This window comes from Pollicipes pollicipes, unplaced genomic scaffold (assembly GCF_011947565.3).
Source record: "Pollicipes pollicipes isolate AB1234 unplaced genomic scaffold, Ppol_2.1 Scaffold_1924;HRSCAF=2254_pilon_pilon_pilon, whole genome shotgun sequence".
NCBI lineage: Eukaryota > Metazoa > Arthropoda > Thecostraca > Pollicipedomorpha > Pollicipedidae > Pollicipes > Pollicipes pollicipes.
Window position 1 is genome coordinate 39,405 of NW_023596019.1, and position 24,278 is coordinate 63,682.

The following is a 24,278-nucleotide window of genomic DNA, read 5'->3' on the forward strand; positions in this document are numbered from 1 at the left end:
GTCCGGGAATGGTGACGGCTCTATTGTCGGCACGCGATCGGACCGCGTGCGGCCATATCGCTCTCGGCGATGCATCTCGCGGGACTCACCAGCCGGAGCCGCGAGGGAATGATGAGATGCCTGCAGGCAGCAAACCCCTGGGACACACACAGGGATATCGCTGCTCTGCAAACTTCTGTTGTATTATTTACCTAGATGGCCCCCAACTCATACAATATTCAAATCCTTGACCCGTGTTCCTTACACAAAGGAGCAGCCGCCGTCCGCTGCCAGAACCGTCACTGATTAAGGCATTATCTATTTTCGGAACAGTCGTCTTCTCGCAGCTTGCTAGTCGCAGCGTGTGTGCCACACGCAATACTTCACATCACAGGTGTGGCAGATGTGAGTTAGACATCCGCCGGTAATGACAACCCATACCTAGTTGGATCACGCCACATAAATCCAATCAAATCCTACACTGATGGTGGGGAGCACTAACAAATAATGAATGGACACCATTGCGATCTGGATTGAATGCTACCGTCCGGAAAGCATACTGCATCGTGACTTAACATGGAAGTGATGTACAATGATACGTCCTGCGAAGTTGTGTATAGCAACACAACAGGTCTGGAACGTCACAGTTACTTTAATTAATATGCATTTAAAACAATTAGAAATGCCGTATTACCGAGGTGAATGGAGCTACCAACCTTTCATGTCAGCTGCGTGCGGACGAGGCGTGAAACATCGCCTGTTCCCCGGTCCGAGCTCAGATCTTGCTCATCCGGGCGATTCCAACAACAGCTCGGCACACTCGCATGGGGCAGAGCCGGAACACATCTGGTATATATTTCCAGCAACAGCACAACCAACAGACCAGCTGAATCTCGCTCAGCAAACCAGGCACCGCGCACGGTTCACAGCGCCTACTTGTCTACAGTGCCCGTCCCCTGCTCCGCCCTCCTACTTGTCTACAGTGCCCGTCCCCTGCTCCGCCCTCCGACGCCGCACCCGATGAGGCAGGACACACAAATATCGTCTACCTCCACGGGTGCTGCCACTGTTCCTCCCACAGCATCAACGATGACCACCCTGACCGCGGTAGGGCGTGACATGACCACCCTGACCACGGTAGGGCGTGGCATGACCACCCTGACCGCGGTAGGGCGTGGCATGACCACCCTGACCACGGTAGGGCGTGACATGACCACCCTGACCACGGTAGGGCGTGGCATGACCACCCTGACCGCGGTAGGGCGTGGCATGACTACCCTGACCGCGGTAGGGGCGTGACATGACCACCCTGACCACGGTAGGGCGTGACAATGACCACCCTGACCGCGGTAGGGCGTGGCATGACCACCCTGACCGCGGTAGGGCGTGACCTGACCACCCTGACCGCGGTAGGGCGTGGCATGACCACCCTGACCGCGGTAGGGCGTGGCATGACCACCTGACCGCGGTAGGGCGTGGCATGACCACCCTGACCGCGGTAGGGCGTGGCATGACCACCTGACCGCGGTAGGGCGTGACATGACCACCCTGACCGCGAGTTAGGGCGCAGGGCCCCCAGCCCGAATGTCGGACTTGCGTTGGTGGAGGCGATGCTTTGCGTCGCGCCACCGTCATGGCGTGGTGCTCCGGAACAGGCAGGTCTCCGCAGGCCGAGACGGGCCCACGGGCCCACGCCAGCTGGACATGCCCTCTCGCCACGGAGAGCTGTCGTGGGCGGCGGGTCGGCGTGGCGGCCAGCCAACAGCCAGCTCGGCCCGGGAAGCCAGCCAACAGCCAGCTCGGCCCGGGAAGCCAGCCAACAGCCAGCTCGGCCCGGGAAGGCGCTCCATGAGCTCGGCTCTAGTACAAGCTTTGGACACTCAGCAGCGCGGCACACCGAACGGCACGAGCAGAGCGTGAGTATGTACAGGAAACCGGGCACGCAGAGGTCCAGAGGAGGTCCCAGATCCGATCACGACAGGATTGCTGTCCAGGGACCTCAGGAGTTCCCAGGTCCGATCATGGCAGGATGGCTGCCCGGGGACTTGGGTATCGAACAATTGAACCTAACGTATAACGCGGTCGACAGGGACGATTTTTTTAAACAAAAACTGCTAAGGATGCACCTGCAATTCGCATCCATTTTCTCCACGCAATACCACCCACCTGATGTTAATTTACTGACACATTTTTGGATATAGCTGCATTACCGGAGTGAAGCTCCGCCCTCAGTGCCCCCACGATGGCCCGTTACTTTGCAGTTATGTTCGCAATGCCCCATCTAGGTGATTCGTTTCTGTCTGGGTTAATTTGCGCACACCCATTTCAACCACATGCGGACGCATTAATGTATGATACAGAATAACAAGCATGGCCAGGATAAAAAGGGTAGTCGGTCATTTCTGGACGTGAAAGATCCCGCAATGGGACAGCTATAACCACATCAGCACAATGTAACGACGATGGGCCCGAGAACGGAGCGTTAATATTCGCGCGCACTGTCACAGCGGGCCGACTGTCAACGGCGGGCCGACGTCCAAGCCCAACTCAAGCTTAATCACCGCGGCGGGCCGACGTCCAAGCCAAACTCAAGCTTAATCACCGCGGCGGGCCGACGTCCAGGCCCAACTCAAGCTTAATCACCGCGGCGGGCCGACCTCCAGGCCCAACTCAAGCTTAATCACCGCGGCGCGCCGACGTCCAGGCCAAACTCAAGCTTAATCACCGCGGCGGGCCGACGTCCAGGCCAACTCAGCTTAATCACCGCGGCGGGCCGACGTCCAGGCCAAACTCAAGCTTAATCACCGCGGCGGGCCGACGTCCAGGCCAAACTCAAGCTTAATCACCGCGGCGCGCCGACGTCCAGGCCAAACTCAAGCTTAATCACCGCGGCGGGCCGACGTCCAGGCCAAATTCAAGTTTAATCACCGCGGCGGGCCGACGTCCAGGCCAAACTCAAGCTTAATCACCGCGGCGCGCCGACCTCCAGGCCAAACTCAAGCTTAATTACCGCGGCGGGCCGACGTCCAAGCCAAACTCAAGCTTAATCACCGCGGCGGGCCGACGTCCAGGCCCAACTCAAGCTTAATCACCGCGGCGGGCCGACGTTCAGGCCAAGCTCAGGTGTAATCACCGCGGCGGGCCGACGTCCAGGCCATACTCAAGCTTCATTTTGTATTTGCAAATTAAGCCAGAGAGTGTTAGCATCAGCACCAACCACGCGGCAGCGGGACGACCAAACGTACAGTGTATTATTTAAAGTAATGAAATTCACGCGGCTGTGCCTCCAAATCGGGGTGAAGTGTCCCCAAGGAACGTACCATGACCTCCGGCCGGTGAGCGTCGAAGGTTTCCTGCGCCGGAAGATGGATTCCATAACTCATGCAATGGACCCGTCAAAAGAAGCTGCGCGCAAGGTATCTCTGAGCATCCTGAGCGGCCTGCGAACCCAGCGAAACCGGCTCTTCTGACTCTTTTCGCCAACAAATAGAGCATCCAATGATGGGCCTTCTATGCTTCGAAGGACGTGCGTTGTTGGTAGAACTTGAAGTCATATATTAATGTTTATGAGCTCTCGTTTTCAGCTGAAGAGAAAAGTCTGGAAGAGCAATCTGGTCTGAGATCTGACAAAAGCAAACGTTTCAGGAAAATCGGTGCATCTTGTGAAATAAGACGTGACTAACGTTTATGCTATATAATGTGACGCATCTTTGTGTTAATCAACCTTTCCGTCAGAGAAAATCAACGGATCAGTTTGACTTGACAACGTGGGTGGTTGTTGATTTCATTGATGCGTAATCAGGTGCGTCATTTAACGATCCATTCTTGCTGAAGAAGACCGTCTTTTTGACTTCAAAGCTGTTCACAGCAGCACTTCGAACTAGCACTCGCCACCAGAAGGCTCCAGTATATCTATGGTGCGTTTAACCTGTCTCCTTCAAGCCTGCCTCGAGCAATTAGAAAATATTAGAAGTATTCGTAAACCCGAGAACACTTCTGGACCGACACGAGGCTAATGGAGCGTTTCGAAGTTTTTGGAAGATACATTACCGCAACTGATGCGGTCGAAGCGTTGCCAAAGTCATCTGGAGGCAAAATAACAGTAACTAACCAACGCTGAGTGCGTGTAGCATCCCGCAGCTCATCTTGACCGCGAAAGCCATTCAGGACGCGTCCTTAATGTACGCGACTCTTCACCACTCATTCAGCTTAAATCCAGCACGTTTCCCGGTGCATTTAACTGGGTTAGTTATCTGGCGTTGACACGCTTTCTTGCACACGCGGGTCATTCGATGACTCAACTTCAACAGAATGAGCATTTGACGGTTCATTTTGAAGAGGAGATGACTTGGGCGGCACATCCTGAGATGTCATCTCGGACGACCTCTCTTGAGAAATGGGCGTCTTGGATGATTCAGATCCGGCAAGGAGCATTCCTGACGGCTGCAGGTCTGGAGGAGTGAGCGCTGTCAATGCATCGTCCTGAGAGGAAGATGTCTCGGATAACTCCGTCTTGGGAAAGGGTGTCTTGAATGATCCGTCTTCGGAATATGATGCCTCCGGTTTTGGTTGATGTTGAGCAGGGAGCGTCTTGGATTGTTCGTCTTGCGGAGAGATGATCTTCTCTTGATCATCGTGAGTAGCGGATTTTTCATACAGCTCGTTGTTAAAAGAGGATGCATCAAATGACACATGCTGAGAGCAGAGCGCCTCCGTCATCAACTTCTCTGGATGAGAGGACGTCTCCAATGATTCCTCCTGAGGAGAAAGTGCTTCTTCTGACTCACCCTGTGCAGACGGAGCCTTGGATAGACAGTTCAGTGGACCTGGCGTCTCGGGTAGCATCTCCTGAGGAGTCTCTACCTTGGAAGGCTCGTTGCGACTTGAAGGGGTCTCTGATGACCCCTCGCGAGTACAAGGTGTCTCGGATGAGATATCCTGAGTAAAAGGCGTCCCTAAAGTCTCCTCTTCATTAAAATGCGTTTCGCCTGACTTTTCCCGAATACATGGTTTGTTCGACGACACGTCCTCGGCAGCATACTCCACGAATACGTCCTTCTCGTTGCGAGTCGATTTGAATGGCTCCTCTTGAATAGCAGTCACTTCGGGCGACACCTCCTGAGGACGGAGCGTACCGGCGGACCCATCCAGAAACGAGGTTGCGGTGCATGGCTCCCCCTGCAGAGAGAGGGATCCAGATGGCTCATGCTGACAAAAACGCGTGTGTGATGACCCTTCCGAAGGACATGGCGTCTTGGATGACTCCTCCTGAAGAGACGACACCTTTGAGGTTTCCTCTTTACTAGTAGGTGTTTGGCGTGACATACTCTCAGTAAACAGCCGTTCAAATGGCTCATCTGCTCGAACATTGGCTTGTTTGGGTACATTACATGGAGAAGAGAGCGTCTCGCATGGTTCATCGTGATGAGCAGGCGCACCGAGTGACTCCTGATCACGTGACGTGACCTGGAAAGGGGCGCCAACCGACTTATCTACATCGGCGCCGGCGCCAACGGGGGCTTGGAAGCCATCTTGAACAATCGACGGAGACAGACGGTCCGCCGCCTTCACCTTCAGTGGCTCCGAATCCATATACTTCCGCGGTTCGACCTGATCAAGGATAGGGCGTGCTGTTTCAGACTGGTCATCAGCAACCGCCAGTGTCAAGATCTCATCAGTCCGAGAGCCGGTTGGTGCATGCTTGTCTTGACCAGTGTTGGGATTTTGTGGACTATCATGACCCACTGCGTCCTCTGGTGTCTTAGTTTGACTTGTCAAACCGTTTCACCGCGCCTGCGCACTCTTCCGCGTCTCCATGCGCCACATTCAGTGATGCGCCTTCAGTGGGTAAACGCATCGGGCGACTCAGAGTTAGGATGCTGAGGAGACTTGGGAGATTCAAGAGGGCCGGCTGCAAGGCCGGCTTCGCACGGCCCAGGCTCACTTGTTGCGTCCAGACCCTGGACCGCATCAGTGGATGCACATAAGACGATGGTTGTATCCTGGTTGGAGCTAGCATCCGGAGACGCGGCCTGATCGATGGACGGAGCGTCCACCTGACCGGGTCCGTCAACATGTGCGACAGGAGAACTATCGGCTACAAAGTTGGCGACGGGACTACCGAGAGAGACGTCACTCTCGGGATGGCCAGGACAGAGATCTAATGCTTCTTCAGAATCGGCGGGGGCGTTGAGCGACTCCTGCATCATGGGGAGTTCCTTGGAGGCCGGTTCACTCTGGGAAAACAGCGTCACTGTTGGAAGGATTCAGCACTGAAGCGTAGGTTCATTTGTCAGCATTGAATCACGGCTCCACCCACCTGCTATCTTGTCATACCGCTTGTCACAGCCTGTACTCTACACGCGGGCTACTCCGGCCCGAGCCGTTAGAGAGCCGTCCTCAGGGGCGGAGCTTCCAAATTAAGTCGGGGAATGAGGGGGGGGGGGCTCCAGCCCTCAACCAGGGATCCAGGCTTGGAGGGATGGAGGGAGTTGGGATAGGGATCCCAAACTGGAGAAAGAGTGGACCAAATCAAAGGAGAAACCCGTTTGTTGGCGTGTTTTCGGGGTACATTTCGTCATTTTTCGACGCTCAGTCTCTCACGCTGACCGATTTTGCAAAACTATGCGCCTGACTATGCTGTATATATGCTCGTAAAATATTAAATGAATTTTGAGGACACCCCGAAACCATTGCACCATGTCAAAATTAGTCTTTTATGTTCTATTCAGGGTTTATAAGACACTCGTCATGCCTCTCATGTTTTTATATAATGTCAAATGTCTTTCCATTCAACACTTCGCGTTCGTCTCATAAAGTTTAGATTAGAAAAAAAAATGTCAATGGATAGCGTTGGCGATTCTCCATTTCTAGAGTTGTCAGACGTGGGCTCAATCAAGCAGTGGCGCCATTTCACAGATCACCTCGCTTGAAAACCCGCCTCACCGTGGGTCTAAATGCCGGCACGTCAGTTTCGGTCGACAGGAACGAGGAAATTCATAGTTTCGGTAACTGCGAACGTAGTTTTGCAAAACGGCCAATGCACGAAGGGCCTACTGGTCGCCACGGGCTGGACTAGCGCCTTTGCCGTCTTCATGACCCAGCCCACCTTGTTTGGGCCGGGGCAGGTTGTATTTAAGACCTGTTTCGAAACGTGACATTGACAAGTAGATGACTGACACACCTGTGGGTCAGGCGGTAGCCACATCGTTCCCTCATTCGTAGACCGTGTAGTTGCCACAGCGCTCGCATTGTTTCGCGTCTTAATCTACTCTAGTAACCGATAAGTAGAAAGAGTAGCGGACCCACGGTCTCAGTTCGAAGGTACCTGGCCGTTGAATGCTCCGACCGGGTCTAGTTTGAGACGTGCTGTGCAGTTTTTGTTGTTGCAATAATGACATCTTATATTTCCCATATGAATCCAAGGGATGAGGCTATATTTTGCTTGCATTTCAGTGTTACAGAAAAGGTTGCGCAATATCGAAATGCCGATGTTCACATATAAAAATCAGTATGATCAAATAGCATTTACGGATATGCCCAAAAATACATGCAGCACAGCTGTAACACAAATGCATTTATTGTCGCTGAAAACTGCATAGAGGTTCTGTAAGTAAGTGCAAAGACATTGGTTTCCGCAAAGCGTACAGGCCGGGTCGTCAACCGAATTGATAACTGCTTTTACCGTTCAAGAGGCCCCCCCCCGTCCAGCGGCCTGGCCAGTAGTTATATATACCTCTTTGCTAAAGCATAATATGTTGTATGCATATCATGCATGCATCACTTTATTAACACATACGTGCAAAACACGGGCAACATTTTGTTATCAAGCACATGCAAAATGTTGGCCATCTTTGTATTTTTCATCTTTCTTCAAAGGCTGATATCGGCCGCGTCACATGAGCTTAGTGAATGGTATCACATTTTAAGATTATCAGCCAGGTGTTCGAAACAGTTCATTTTCATCAGAGATGAAACCGGAAACCGGCCGTGATAATGGCTGGAGCTTTCTCCGATTCATCCACATTACGGGCCATCCGGTGACATTCTGCAAACCTCCTCTGACCTTTTGCTGACCTTTTGGTACGAGATACCGGCCTTCCGTTGATCCGACCCAGTCCTATAATAGTTCCTATATGGAGGCAGTGACTTACGATCGACGGCCCGACATCGTCCTCACCGCCGCGGCTACCTGAACTATGGTCCGCTCGCTATCGGAAATTCGTTCAGGTGCCACGAGCCCTCAGGCGATTCAGCCAGACTGTGTGTGTATGCCCCCTCTCCTCTATCTATCTGGGTATAGAGGTTGATAAAAACCAACTGAAGACACAGCTGACTTATTGTCGGAGCCAATACGCAGCTTGGTTCGTCTTGGCGTGCAATCTCGTCTGAGCACTTATCTCGAAGTTTGTACGGAGCTATTGGCTAAGAGTTTTCGGCATTCGCCATAGCGATTACCGTTCTGCTCAGCGGTGTGGTCGCCACTCGCCCTCGGCCAACCACCGAACGCCATTCCTTGGGCGGATGCCACTACGACGGAGACTATCCAACCACGACTTCTCACAGTCTGCTGCCATTTTAAAGCCTTGCCATGACGTGCCCGCAGCTTCCAGTCTCTAGCCCACCTACGCGACCGAAGCCGGCCGAGGGTGGCCGAAGCCGGCCACCTGGTGCCGGTCCGGTGAGTTGTCTGCCCTCACCTGGTAGGCGGCCACGGCCAGCTCGTTGATGGCCGGCGATGAGGCCGGGTGTGACGTCGGCTGCTCCTCCCGCTCGTCCAGCATCTCCATACTCTGGCTCCGGCTGCGCAGCTTGGCGCTCCGAGACAGCCGGTTGCACAGCGACACCACCCGCAGCGAGTGCTGGCAACGGAAGCGACGCTTTCACCACGATATCACACATGATATCCCCATGATATCACAGCGAGTGATAACACATGCAGGGTTCTGCCTGCAAGGAGCATGTAATTATAGAGAAATGGCACATACAGCATACAAATACATTTTGTAATGGCTATACTGGTAAGGTCCAAAGAGAGTGCTGCCAATGTGAGCCAGTGAGTTACAGACAAGAACCGATGATCGCAGCCCCAATGTGAGCCAGTGAGTTACAGACAAGAACCGCTGATCGCAACCCCAATGTGAGCCAGTGAGTTACAGACAAGAACCGCTGATCGCAGCCGGCTCGGGAACACGGGTAGGACGAAGGGACGCGGCATGTAAGGGACCACTTCTGATGGAGCACGGCCAGCGCGGAGTGCTCAAACACGGGTACCACGGGGGGGGGGGGGGACGCGGCGTGTAAGGGACCACTTCTGACTGAACACGGCCAGCGCAGAGTACTCAAACACGGGTACCACGGGGGGGGGGACGCAGCATGTAGGGGACCACTTCTAACGGAACACGGCCAGCGCGGAGTGCTCAAACACGGGTACCACGGGGGGACGCGGCATGTAAGGGACTTCTTCTGAGGGAACACGGCCAGCGCGGAGTGCTCAAACACGGGTGCCACGCGGGGACGCGGCATGTAAGGGACCACTTCTGACGAAACACGGCCATCGCGGAGTGCTCAAACGCGACACTGAAAAGCGTTTACGCTAACACAAGACCCCGGTCGTTGGCCGACAGACGGCCGGAGGGGTGAAGAGGAGGCTCAAGTCCTGTTGGCAGGCGGAAGCCAGTACCTAAGTGCTGCTCTGCCCGCTAGTTACACGTGTTATGATGTCTGACAGCGCTGGCTGCACGGCGCAGGCGATCCCAGTGACTCACCACAGGGCATTCCTGGAGCACTAAACGGGACAAGGGAGACGTCCCCCGACGAGTTTTAAGACAGATCCCAAAGCTTGCGCTCCACCACAACGGAGGTCAAGTGTCCCTACCCGGAAAGGAGCGGCCCCGTCTCGTTGCTCCGATCATTATCCGTTCCTTGACACGCGCCGGTCGGAGCGCGGCGGCACCGGTGCGTGACGCCCGCAGCTCGGCCCGGCCCCGGTCCGGAGCCGTATTGACCAGCGGGGCCGGCCGGCGGCGGCTACGACCGGGGGCACGGCGCCCTGCACTGGCGCCGCGCTGCACTGCAGCCGCGTCCGCCAGCATCGATTGGAGGCGGTGCTCCAAGCTAGGGACCAGGTCATGACCTTGGGGACGAGGACGGAGCCGAGACGAGCTGGGCACCGGGTCATGACCTTACGGCAGAGTCACGACCGGTCGGAGCCGAGCCGAACTGGGCGTCGGAGCATGACCTCACGATAAGGTTATGACCGGTCGGAGCGAAGAGGACCTGGGCATCGGGCCATGACCTCACGGCAGAGGCACGACCGGCCGGAGCAAAGTGGAGCTCTACACCGAGTCATAAACTGAGGAGAAAGGAGAATCCCGAGCAACCCGGCACTGGACACCAGGTAACGACGTCGCGGGGGCGAAACGCACAGGGCTGAACACTGGCTCTCAGTCTGCTTCTCAGCGCATTCACAGGGCATCTGCGTAAACAAAGGATATCAAGGATGCTAACAGAATGAGCCTACTCTTCCCCACCCAAAGCGATGAAAACCTGTTCTGCGAACTTTGTATAATAATGGGCGCCCAACTGTGCCATCGTCCCAGCAAAGCATGGGTGATAACGGACAAACAACCCGTCATCACCGCGTGAAATGACCTGGGCGGGACCGTCAAGGTCAATAAATCTCGGTTTACTTGTGATCTTAGCGGAAGGAAGCAGGAGTGGACCAACCAAGGTAGGCATCACACATCCGGGACCATCACTATAAATCCAAATACTGCCACTGGCGGTATTTTCTCCTGGAGTTCAGAAAGGTCGCATTCATTACCCACTGGCGTTATTTGGCGCTCTCCGCGATAATGATGCGCTGGCTCTGCCACATGTGTGATATTGTTGTGCGGCGTTCGGCAAACACCGCGAACGGTACAATATGACAGTTGCTCCATAAACAAGCGAGCTTCACCGGCGGCGTCGTGCCCGAACGGCGAAAGTTTCAATAGATCCCCACGTGCTGAAAGGGCTGGGCTGGTTGTCTATTAAGTCTATTCAGCAATAATTCGCGTTAAGGACCCTGATCAAGGCATATCAAGTGCTGTCAACAGACGAGCCGTAGTCTGTTCGCACGCCTGGGTTCCGTTGTAGCACAAACCTCATCACAGACGAGATCCGGCAATACGGCGACTTGGATTTCGCTGATTCGAGGACCAGATGGGGCAAGGGCACGTTTGTCCACTGTGCCAACGAACTGATAACGATTATTTACTGACTAATACTGATTACTGATTATTTACAGATTACGTCGCATTGCAACATTTTCTCCTTCCATCAGATCGACATCAGGCCGTGACATGTGGGATAAGGAGAACGTGACAACACCACCAAACATGCGACAGACGCCACTGAAATGGCGCAGCACGCGTGGAGGACGGCATTACCGTAACGAGTCACACGTTGAAGCCTTGAAGTGAATCCCTTAAAATGCCTGCGGAAGCCAAAAAGAGCTAGTCATTGCTGGAAGTGCTAGATGTCACGCCTAATTACAGTATTGGGTTTACTGTTCACACCTAATCTTAAACTTATTGACAAGTTTTCATTAGATTATAGGGGGTCCTTAGGTCCTATAGGGGTCCTTGATAGAAAATGGCAGTTATTTCTTGCGTTGCAGTGTTATTGCCTAAAGATTAACTTGGTAGCTTTAAAGCGCCTACAACCATGCTCAGCTCGTTGCATAAGCTCATTTTGCATTCTGTGCACTTGGCCAACCTTTGCGCCTTCTTTATGTGCATCATCGGTCTTGCTTTCCAGTCACGTGAGCGGGCTTGTGCAAGTGTGACCCCGCCGAATAAATCTTCAGCCAACGACCAGGTGTCCAATGATCCACGTCCCGCCTGGCCGGCAACAGAAGCCACGGGCGGCGGCTGGGCCGGCGTCCGGCGGCCCGCGCGCCGCACCTGTGGGTGCTCCGTCGGTGGCACCAACAGGTCGATACTAGGCCGACACGCGCCGAGCCGCCTCGGACGGCGGCCCCGCTCAGCGCGGTCCACGCCGCCGCACAGGTCACTTCCGTCCGGCACTAATGCCCGGCCCATGCCAGAGGCGGTGTCGGCCGCACCGGTCCGCACCGTCCCGGCCGACTCGGATGACGTCAGTCACGTCATTCCGATAATGAACTCGGCGCTGGTCGTCGGCTGCTGACGATGGATAAAAGAAGTGTGTTGACATGGATCCGGTCTGCACCTGGGGAGGCTGGAACGTATGGGTTCCGCCCTTCATACTTAAGCCATACGCGTCCAAATGTCACGCCTCCATGATAACGAAACCCCTCTCACAAATTCGGGACATGACCTAACTACATAACATCATGCCATGTTTATAGCTGGTTGACAGAGCGGTAAGAAATCCAAACCTGAACCACTCACATCAGCTCAGAGACGGGAGCCGCCATCAGTTCACAGGCAGGAGCTGCCAACATGAGCTCAGAGGCAGGAGCCGTTCACCTCGACTCAGAGGCGTCAGCCAGCCACGTCAGCCAGAAGCGTCAGCCGGTCATATCCTCTCGGAGGCGTCAGCCAGCCACATCAGCTTAGAAACGTCAGCCGGTCATATCCTCTCAGAGGCGTCAGCCAGCCACATCAGCCTAGAAGCGTCAGCCGGTCATATCCTCTCAGAGGCGGCAGCCACCCACATCAGCTTAGAAACGTCAGCCGGTCATATCCTCTCAGAGGCGGCAGCCGCCCACATCAGCTCAGCGCAGGGGTGTCACTTTCTAAAATTGGTTTGAAGAGGGGCGGGGGGGGGGGGCGGGCTCAGCCAGAAAGATTGCCACAACCTACCTCCAAAATTTGATTTCTCCCTGGATTTTTCTCCTTGAATTTGCGTCTCCTATATTCGAATTAAAGAAAAGTCCTTTTGATATTTTGTAAAATCATACTTGTTTTCCTGTTGACGGCTAGCCTCCTATTTCAAGATAATGTGAGCTGCCTTTTTGAAGAAGAAGCTTAGAAGGGGTGTAATTTACAGGAATATATCGTCGTAAATCTTATAAGGGCATCTCTGCTCACTACCGCTGTCGCTAATCATATTTTACAGCCAGTACAGTCACGGTTTTGCGACAAATGCACTTGCCACTGCTGAAGAAAGGCTACGTTATCCTTTATCTGGGCCGCCCTGTACCTCTGAAAATTGCTGCGTATTGCAATCAATGGTTTTCATACCAACCCAGCCCTTATCATTTGGAAAAAAACAGTCGAAAATTAGTAGATTGGCTTAACATATAAAGGGGTAAGTATGACACAAATTTAGGTGCCTACAGCATACCATTCGGTACAAAATTAACGTGATACTAACAGTAATGCGTCTAGGTACCTACGAGCTGGTATACCAAAGGTTAAGATAATTGTTCTGTAAATATTCGGTCCAGTATTCCCTATTTGTTTAAATGCATTGACGGGGCTACGACGAGCATTAAGGGGTCCAGCCCCACCGAAAATATATAAAGTGACGCCTCCGGCTCAGCGGCAGGAGCCGCCCACCTCAGTTCAGAGACAGGAGGCGCCCACATCTGTTTGGAGGCAGGAGCCGCCCACCTCAGTTCAGAGACAGGAGCCGCCGACATCAGTTTGGAGGCAGGAGCCGCCCACCTCAGTTCAGAGACAGGAGGCGCCCACATCAGTTCAGAGATAGGAGGCGCCCACATCAGTTCAGAGACAGGAGGCACCCGCCTCAGTTTGGAGGCAGGAGCCGCCCACCTCAGTTCAGAGACAGGAGGCGCCCGCCTCAGTTTGGGGGCAGGAGCCGCCCGCCTTAGTTCAGAGATAGGAGCCGCCCACCTCAGTTCAGAGACAGGAGGCGCCCACATCAGTTTGGAGGCAAGAGCCGCCCACCTCAGTTCAGAGACAGGAGGCGCCCACCTCAGTTTGGAGGCAGGAGCCGCCCACCTCAGTTCAGAGACAGGAGGCGCCCACATCAGTTTGGAGGCAGGAGCCGCCCAACTCAGTTCAGAGACAGGAGGCGCCCACCTCAGTTCAGAGACAGGGGGCGCCCACACCAGTTTGGAGGCAGAAGCCGCCCACCTCAGTTCAGAGACAAGAGCCGCCCACACCAGTACAGAGTCAGAAACCGCCCACATCAGCTCAGATGAGTCAACCGCGGACAGCAGCTCAGAGATGGGAACCGTCCGCATCAGCTCAGAGGCAGGGGCACTCGCCCTCACCCCGGCGTGTTTTGTTTAGACCCATGTCTGGAGATGAGGTGACATTTAGAAAGAAAACTAAGCCTCGCGACCTTCGCGTCAATACTTTCCGTGGCCGCAGTAACAGCAAGGTGGCAAACGACAAGAGGAAGGCCAGCGCAAGGCAAATACGACCGATGTTCCGGAGAACACGGACATTACCTCTAGGTAGCTAAGCCCCGGCGGCGATCGCGGCGCGGCCACAGAGGGTCGTACCAGAAACTGACACACATCACGCGTCAACATCCAGCTCATCCAGCCACACGTCCCGCCTGCCGCGCATCCAACCACCTTCCAGCGTCGTCGAGCCTGGTACGTCTACCCACCTTCCAGCGTCGCCGAGCCTGGTACGTCTACCCACCTTCCAGCGTCGCCGAGCCTGGTACGTCTACTCACCTTCCAGCGTCGCCGAGCCTGGTACGTCTTCAGGTTGTCGATGTTCACTTCCTTGTCGTTCTGCTCCTGCTTCTCCTCCTTCCCGCGGGGCTACCGGACACGGGGCAGCCGAAGCGTCAGCAGCCGGGACGCCTCCTCGGCCATGCGGAAAATCGTCCGATCGCTTGCCACGCCCCGCTGGGCCGCAGCTATGTTATGGAGTGAGCAGCGTACCGCGAACACTGCACGGGTCACGCCATCATCGTCGACACGTACCGTCGCACCGGCGACGTTGCCGGAAGAGACCCGTTGGCGTCACTCGTTGGCGATGCAAACCAGTGTGAGATGCGATATCCGGCATGCAGCCAACTTCTGAAATCCCCCCGGGCGACCTCCGCCCATTTCCCGTCGCCGGAATGCATTAGAGGGGCCCGACTCAAATATAACAGAGCGTCGCTCAGGCTGGCCGATTAACTGAGGCGGCAAGGGACGCTGCCAGCGGCGACTGTCGACTCGCCGTTTGATCGGGTCAGGCGGTGCAAGCGGCTGGCACGCCGCCGATCGATACGGCCTGGACGGTGCGCCTGACCGCCGCCCCGGCCGCCGCCGGTGGGTACCGACTGCGGCCGGCGGCGCGCTAGCCAGGCAGCTTGCACCCCGCTCCGAGGACGGCGTATGTGTGCCGCGCCGCGGGGAGCCGCCCGCCTACTGAGCACTCGGGCGTGCGAGGCCTCCGCGCTCTGGGACTGGGGCTGGCGGTGTTCCCTCCGAGGTCATCCCACCACCATCCGCCAGCCGATGCTCTGAAGCTGTGCTCGTGGTTGAACGCGCCGAAGGTATCGGATCTGAGGAGACTGACGAGGTGCTGCAGTCCCTCGGATCCGTACTAAGCGGGCCGGTGCCAAAAATAAGCGCTTTGCGATGCAGTGCATTATTCAGATGGCAGAAACGAGCACATGAAATGTCACAGCATCTCTTAGTTACGGTTACTATCACCAAATCCAAGCACATTAAAAGTGGAAACAAGCCTTCGAGTTCTACATTTCGGGGAGCCATGTGCTTTGACTTCTCGTGACTATTGGTTAGCCTGCGTGGCGAATCGTCAATGGAGAAAACCAAACACTTGGGCGAAAAGCACATCTGACCGTACACCATTTACCATTTACACGTACACGTACACCATTTAACTCGCCAGCAATTGGCGGGGCGCACGACACGAGTGCTGACCGTTAACCGAGCTATACAGCGCAGGCTTCGACGCCCATCGAGCCTGCAATACCCGGACACTCTGAGAATAGTGACACATATTCCGGGCTCTTTTCATATCACTCCAGTAGTTGCCGGCAAGGGTGAGCTGAAATCAGGGGAGCGGGCGGCTCTTAGCAGTGTCGTCAGTCTGTACCTCTCGGCCCGGGTGAGGAGCCGATAGAGGGCGGAGCTCACCTCTATCCAGGGATGGCGCAGACACTCGCGGACGTCAGCTCTGCCTCTGTGGACAGACGGAGGCGCAGTGTCGGTCAGACGGCCGCCGGCTCGCCGTCGTGTGCCATTGATTCGGTGGCCGCGCGCGAGGGCGCCGAAAGGCCGCGCCTCTTCGACATCGACCAGCGGCCCTGACCGGCGACCCGCGGGCGGGGGCGGGCGGCGGTGTCGGGCGACACGGCGGCGCCGATGAGACGCCGAACGCCCAGCCGGACGTCGGGCACAGCCGGGGCGCCGCGGCGCCGGTGGCGGTCAACAACGCACGGATGGCGCCGGAGCTGCCGGCGAGCAGCCTGACTCAGTTGACCATGGTGTGGCGGGCGCCGGGACTAATTCAATAATGACCTATTTCCCGCGCAGCGCGGCCACACCGGGGCGAGTCGATAGCGTGTCAAGACCCAGACCCGGACAGCGGTGGGGCCGAGTACATCCATTGCCGAGTACCGCCAGCTCCGGACAGCCGATGCATCAGCCCCCGCGCTACGGCTTTAAAGAATGCGGCCTGCAGCTGGTCCGTCCCTTAATTACGTCACACCAAGAGGGGATGGGGTTTTGATGTAGCGTAAATGAAGTGTAACGAGGGGAAGGAGGGGGCGGAGCGCTAAGCCGGGTGTGATTGTAAATCATGCTAAAATCTGAAAAAAACTGAAATCCGGGAAGTGTCACGTTTCTCTCATGGGTAAGCACCAAAACCACTTAGCTTCATTAAGGGCAAAGCGGACTGAAGTGCGCAACCAGTGGAAGCGGATCGATAAATCTCTAAAATGCCCACTGCATTTTTCGGACGACTTTCCAGGGCTCAGTGACACGGACAAGCGTCATCGATATAGCGCGGGGCGACAGGATGAGACGCCCTCGGCACCAGGCTGTCACGTGTACAGTACGTCACGGCCGTGGCACCAGGCTTGTCACGTGTACAGCGCGTCACGGGCCGTGGCACCAGGCTGTCACGTGTACAGTACGTCACGGCCGCGGCACCCACCAGGCTGTCACGTGTACAGTACGTCACGGCCGTGGCACCAGGCTGTCACGTGTACAGTAAGTCACGGCCGCGGCACCAGGCTGTCACGTGTACAGTGCGTCACGGCCGTGGCACCAGGCTGTCACGTGTACAGTACGTCACGGCCGTGGCACCAGGCTGTCACGTGTACAGTACGTCACGGCCGCGGCACCAGGCTGTCACGTGTACAGTACGTCACGGCCGTGGCACCAGGCTGTCACGTGTACAGCACGTCACGGCCGCGGCACCAGGCTGTCACGTGTACAGTACGTCACGGCCGTGGCACCAGGCTGTCACGTGTACAGCGCGTCACGGCCGTGGCGCCAGGCTGTCACGTGTACAGTACGTCACGGCCGCGGCACCAGGCTGTCACGTGTACAGTACGTCACGGCCGCGGCACCCACCAGGCTGTCACGTGTACAGCGCGTCACGGCCGCGGCACCAGGCTGTCACGTGTACAGCGCGTCACGGCCGCGGCACCAGGCTGTCACGTGTATAGCGCGTCACGGCCGCGGCACCAGGCTGTCACGTGTACAGTACGTCACGGCCGTGGCACCAGGCTGTCACGTGTACAGCACGTCACGGCCGCGGCACCAGGCTGTCACGTGTACATTACGTCACGGCCGCGGCACCAGGCTGTCAGTGTACAGCGCGTCACGGCCGTGGCGCCAGGCTGTCACGTGTACAGACGTCACGGCCGCGGCGCCAGGCTGTCACGTGTACAGTACGTCAACGGCCGCCGGCACCCACCGCTGTCACGTGTACAGCCGCGTCACGGCGCGCAGCACCAGGCTGTCACGTGTACAGCGCGTCACGGCCGCGGCACCAGGCTGTCACGTGTACAGCGCGTCACCGGCCGCGGCACCAGGCTGTCACGTGTACAGTACGTCACGGCCGTGGCACCAGGCTGTCACGTGTACAGCACGTCACGGCCGCGGCACCAGGCTGTCACGTGTACAGTACGTCACGGCCGCGGCACCAGGCTGTCACGTGTACAGTACATCACGGCCGTGGCACCAGGCTGTCACGTGTACAGTACGTCACGGCCGCGGCACCCACCAGGCTGTCACGTGTACAGTACGTCACGGCCGTGGCACCAGGCTGTCACGTGTACAGTACGTCACGGCCGCGGCACCAGGCTATCACGTGTACAGTACGTCACAGGCCGCGGCATCCGGCTGAGATGAGGCGTCTGAGAACCTCTTGCTGATTTAGGTGGTCTGGACCGGCACTGGCACATCCAGCACCGACCGTAGCAGGCAGTCACTTACGACGCCTGAGAACGTCCTCCGCGGGCATGTGCAAGGAAAGGAGGACAAGCTCTCTCTTGCCAGAGATTGATCTCTTGCTCTCTCCCTCAGACCTTTATGCCCATGGCGTGCATGTGTCAACATTTTGCCGTCGCACGCAGGGCACAGCCGAACTATGCACAAATGCTACCCAAAACGAGCAGAGCAGCTAGCTGCTCAAAAAACGAATTGGTTGAATATAGAGTATGAATATAGGGTATCTTATGTTGACAGCATGTACGTGCACTACTTCTTTCCGTGAGTCCTTATCAACAGGTGAAATCACTTCTTGTATGCACTACGGCGCGTGCTGGAAAGGGTTTAGCATAAACAGCCAAGTTCACAATCGCGTGCATTTGTTTTGTTAGTTGATATTGCATTGCGGCGCAACACACATGACATGACTAAACATGGTGATAGTCTGTTCACGTGGAAATTAAAATCAGCATGGTGCGAGCACGCAAAAAAGCAGAATCACTTCTAAATTGTTAATAAAATTGTCATATTGCTAAATTGTTAATAAAAGCCTGGTCGTAACGGGGTCCAACCAGAGAGCAGTGGGGTTTTTTCATAGCAGACTGCGTGGAATGTGAGGGGTCCCTTGCCGCCAGCCGTCAGTCAGCTGCACTAGCACGCAGGAGGGGTCCCTTGCCGCCAGCCCTCAGTCAGCTGCACAGCACGCAGGAGGGGTCCCTTGCCGCCAGCCGTCAGTCAGCTGCACAGCACGCAGGAGGGGTCCCTTGCCGCCAGCCGTCAGTCAGCTGCACAGCACGCAGCCGGTCACACGTGACGTTCCAGCCACAATGTCCGTACAATGCCCTGGCCACCTGGTGCAGCTGCGCTCACCACTGAGCGGCCACGTCGGCCCTCTGCCCGCGCTGCGTCCTCTGTCACAAGTCCTTCCCACGCGCACAGCACGAGAGTGACAAACCGCTGCCGCTGTGAGCCACAGACCCGCGGATACCACAGCCGCGCTGCGCGAGGTCCGGACCCCACCACCGCGCCCCCGTCGCCTCGGTATCGACTAAGCCCGACCTGACGCGATCGAGTCGAAGGCGACGTAAGCCAGCGGGAGGTAGTGCCCGATGACCGTGGCGGGCGACCCCTTATCATCTGGCCACGGGTTACACGCCAAGCCCTTGTCATCGGGCCACGAGTGACACGCCCAGTCTTGACAACGTTACTCCCCGTTGTGTCCTGTACAATTATCCGAAGTTAGGAGCACGAAGGACACATGACAATCGTGGGCTCCAAGTGTCTTGAACAAAGGCATTGTCGGACACCAATGTAAGCCATACGCTTGCGAAAGTAACCGGGAAAGAACCCAGGCACATCACTAGCGTTACTCGATGCTAATGTATCTACATCCAACATTCACTGACTCCTCAAACATTTAGACGGTCATGAATGCAGTAAAAGGGCCTTTGTGTGTAGAATTTCTGTCTGGCCGGCGCACATTCACAGCGGCACTCCTTTCTATAAGTGATGAGAACATCACCCGTCCATTCTGATACCAAGAACTCCTCAAACACATGGCACGGAAGTCGCCACAAACTGTAACTAAAGCTGACGGCAGCGCATTTGCCAGTTACTGAGACCTCGTCCTGGTATGCAATATACGAAGCCGTTTCCTGTTACGCAGTAATGCAGACGGGCCGCCGAGCGGACTTCAGTGGCGCTGTGGACGCCGGCCCGGAGGGCGAGCGACGGAGCGACACATATTGGCCCGACCACGTACCGTAGACCAGGCTGGACATACCTCCAAGGCCCATCCACGCGCTGCTCTCCCTGGCTTATGGAATACAGTCGGAGCCTTTGCAGACACCAGATGAAAGGCTCAGAGACCAAGCTGGCTAGCCAGCTGCAAAACTAACAAACAAACCAACACGATGCAGCAAACTAACTGCTGGCACAGCGATAATGTGGCAGGCTGTTAGCATCCGCAGCCGGACAGCAGCCGGATTCAGTGGACGGTCATGCTCTAGCATTGAATAGCACAATATTTCTTAGCTATAGCCGACCCGGCCATAATTCACATGCGCCCGGGTGACCGGTTGGATACCCTTCACATGCGTTCCGGGTGACCGGTTGGATACCCTTCACATGCGTCCGGGTGACCGGCTGGATACACTTCACATGCGCCCGGGTGACCGGTTGGATACCCTTCACATGCGTCCGGGTGACCGGTTGGATACCTTCGCATGCGCCCGGGTGACCGGCTGGATATCCTTCACATGCGGCCCGGGTGACCGGCTGGATACCCTTCACTCAGGTGGGGCCCAATCTGGCCACATCGAAATCTCAGGAACTAAGAGAACTAGCGACAACCAAATTCACAGGGTGTATTGGCCTGTACGTGAACTCACTTAGGTTAGACTTTAAGCTTCCTAGGTTGAACTTCGGGCCAAATAAGGTCAAACCAGGTCATACTCCAGGTTGGTCTCCAAAGTTTCCCGGAACCTAGATGCCTGTTCTAACCAAAAGGTCACATGTTCATTAAGGGAGTGACCTTGTCTGACCTTTCGAAGGTCATGGTAACCAAAATCACACCAGACTGCTTTAAGTTTTGCATTTGAATGAGCGACAAAGATTACACCAGACAGTAATGTTCCCTAAAAGCAAATGTGACCCGGGTATTTTAGGTCAGTAAGCTATTCTGACCTTTAGGAAGTCATGAAAGATGCATAAGGCGGTTCCTGTTATCACTACGTTGAAATGCGCACCAGAACCTTTCCCATGCAGCAAGCCCTAGAGCAATGAGACAGTTTCGTTTCCACCTTGATCTGACCACCATACATGACCCTTGGTCAATGGAATTTGCTCATTTAATTGTTGTGTTGCCTAAGAAAGTATCTCAGAGTTGTATGACTTCGTCCAACACTCCACTGTTGTTTAGATGGAACGATTCCCTTAAAAATTGACTTCGCTGTATCCATGGCATGGGTTGTGACTTGCCGTGGGCCAGCAGCCTTTTAAGATACATCTAAATTTGTGGTACCAAACGATCCGCTATTCTATTTTCTACAGCTATGCAAAATTTGGCGCGGCTACACCGCACCGTTCGGAAACCGTTTCCGAAAAAAACTTTGGGGAGGGGCGGAGAGTCACATTGAGCGTGTGTTAATGGTGTGAGGCCGCTGTTAAGTAGAATATTGTCCGGGTTGGTGGTGCCAATGAGCGGAATTAGGTGTATTTTGTGCCACAAATTTTGTTTCGGTGGGTCCGCAGAACTCTATATGGCAAGCATTTAGTTCAATCTGAGGAGCGTTTTCCGTGCTAATGATTCAAAGGCATGGGACAATGAAAAAAGCAACTGTTACAACCATTTTGTACGTAACGTTTTAAATGCGAGTGCTTAAAAGGATAGCATAGAAGTGGTGTCCGTTAATTAGGCGTAGGCTTAAAGTATTCCGGGTAGCATGAAGGAACGTTTTCTATTCTAGCGCGCAGCAAATCGAAGTGCAATAGGGGTGGAACCAAATGGCCTCGCCCGACCTCCAAACAGCGGAGTTTAATGTAAAACGAACTTTAATTCTAACTCCAACACATATAATATCATTAAGCAGCTAACTTCAAAGTGGTCAGGTTCGATAAAATAATCAAAACTAGCCGTACAAATTTGTACGTATCGTCGTCGTGTGATGGTTCTGATTGCGTGTGATGTGATTTGCGAACAAATTGGAAAAAAGAATCGCCGTGCAAAACGACCTATAGCAAGTCCATGGCTAAAAGCATGCGTAGAAAATGCATTCCAGTAAGACGTAGCTACGCAAATTGCTGCTACACACGTATAAACCCCAACTGCAATATTTTATATTACTTTTGGCCTAACTGAAAGCGATATCCGGCACCGTGTGCTTGCTGTTATTGAGACACTAGAGACACTATTGAGCCTTGAGATGAACCATCTCTTACGCTATCTCAATTAAAAGCTTTTTGATTTTGGAGCTCATTCTTACTCCAATCGGCATCACGCACAGACCTGCTGTCAGGCAACACCCCCACCCAACATGGTCCGCCCTCACGCCCCGCGTCACTAAGGGGTGGAGCAAGCACCCAGGACAGCGCTGCGAGTTATTCCACCAGGCCATCGTGGTGGCCGTCCGGAGATCCGGCGACACGTTACCTGGGATCTCGGACAAAGAGACGCGAGATGAAGTCCTTGGCTGACTCGGAGGTGCCACTGAAGTACTCCTCGTCGAAGTAATAATCACAGGCCACAATGTTGGCGAACGTCTCCTGCTGGGTATCTCCCAGGAACGGAGAGGCGCCAGATAGCCTGTCGGCACACAGGCGGACTCGGTTCACGCACTCGGCCGATCGGGGACAGGTTTGGTCTGGATAGAGACTCTGGGGCCGGCAGTGACCATTTGGACGAATTCCTGGGCGGTGATGTTACTACTCACGTGTGGAATACAACAAAGAACGGTTTCGGGGCAAATAATGGAGTGGTTAATATGAAAATGAGGGTATAACAGGACTGGAGAAAATACGGCGAGGGTCGAAAGCAGACACACACAGCTAAATTTAGAGCAGACACACGCACCCAAATTTAGAGCAGACACACACGGATAAATTTAGAGACATAAGCGTCCGTCACGCGTTGGGAAGCGTCGACAGACAGTTCTTTAAAACAAAACTGCGGCGGACAAACGCAAATCGACAAACACTTCTGACGGTGTTTAAAGGCACGAAATATGATATAGTTGTTTGTTCCAATCTGCCTGCCAAGTGAAATAGCGACACTATTGACTGGATGATTTTCCGAGAAAAGACTCCCGCCGGTTTGTTTCTTAGCAGAAGCAACCAAAAACTTAGCTAAAACGATGTCAGCGCCACGTAGTGGAACAGTTATGAACTATCGGTACCTTTTTTCCGCCCAACAGCGACGGAGATGCGACAAGCGAGCAGAAGGAAGCCCGTTCGCAGAGTCTTTTCCGGTGGTCCGAACGTGAATGAAATCCTTTGCTCTTTTTAGTGGTGCGGTCAAAATGTCCGATCCTTGGCATCTGTGTTGATTCCGTGATTTAACGAGTACGTTTATCAAGTTTAAGTGGGTAGCTCAAACATGGAATGTGGTCATGTGACTTAACATGACATCAGTCCGCGATACAAAGTACCCTTACACCACACCTGCACAATGGCAGAATTACCAAAACAACCAACAATTCAGAATGTCACATTTGCTTTTGTATCAAAATATTTCGCAGAACAATGCGAATGTCAAACATGTAAAAGTGAACGGCGCTCCTATGAAGCTGCAGCCTACGTTATGTTCCGCACTGGAAGCACCGCTTGCAGAGTACTTACAGGATATATGTGATGACACCGACAGCCCACATGTCACAGCCCAGGCAGAGCGGCTCATAGTTGACGATCTCGGGCGATACGAACTCTGGCGTGCCTGCAACACAGGAGGACCCCGGCCGCCCGTCACCAGCCAGCAGTGTCATCAGCAGGTGTCAGCCCGCAGCACTATCAGTGGGTCACTGCAGGCGCCTCGACGGCACCGAGCGCCGTCCAGGCCCAGGCCGGCTGTCCTCGGCCGCTGCCCGAGAGACAGGCTCGGCAGAAGGCTGCCGGCTCACTTCCTATATGGCCCCTTCAAGGTCGTTTTGGTGACTTGGTAGGTCTCTTATCGAACTGGAACCGGAAAAACCGGCTATTATCATATGGCCCCCACAAAAAACAGTACGTTAGTTTGAGTCTTTTTTTAGTTTCAGCGCTTTACCTGCTTTTTCTCAAAAGTTAATACCGTTGGGCCTATCAAGCCGCTCCTTGTCGGGTGAGCGTGTGAAAACGGCTTCGTCGAGAGAGGGTTTCAGATATCTTACGTCCAGGGGCGCCACCACCAGTTTTTGATAGTGAGATGGACGAGGTCGTTAACGCATTACACTACCTGAATAAAAGATGAGTGAGAAAGCAA

The 24,278-nt window shown here is 54.8% G+C and overlaps 1 protein-coding gene across 1 annotated transcript in view; it reads right to left on the reverse strand.

Moving 5' to 3' along the window:
* LOC119096242 (death-associated protein kinase 1) overlaps nucleotides 1–23,756 on the reverse strand; it is a gene marked incomplete at both ends in the record, with an annotated part of 62,900 nt that extends 39,144 nt beyond the window's left edge. Inside the window, 5 exon segments of the mRNA XM_037219060.1 lie at nucleotides 8,679–8,840; nucleotides 14,603–14,692; nucleotides 16,025–16,070; nucleotides 22,479–22,631; nucleotides 23,663–23,756. Coding sequence (XP_037074955.1) covers nucleotides 8,679–8,840; nucleotides 14,603–14,692; nucleotides 16,025–16,070; nucleotides 22,479–22,631; nucleotides 23,663–23,756 — 545 coding nt within the window.
* Between the last annotated feature and the right edge of the window lie 522 nt (nucleotides 23,757–24,278).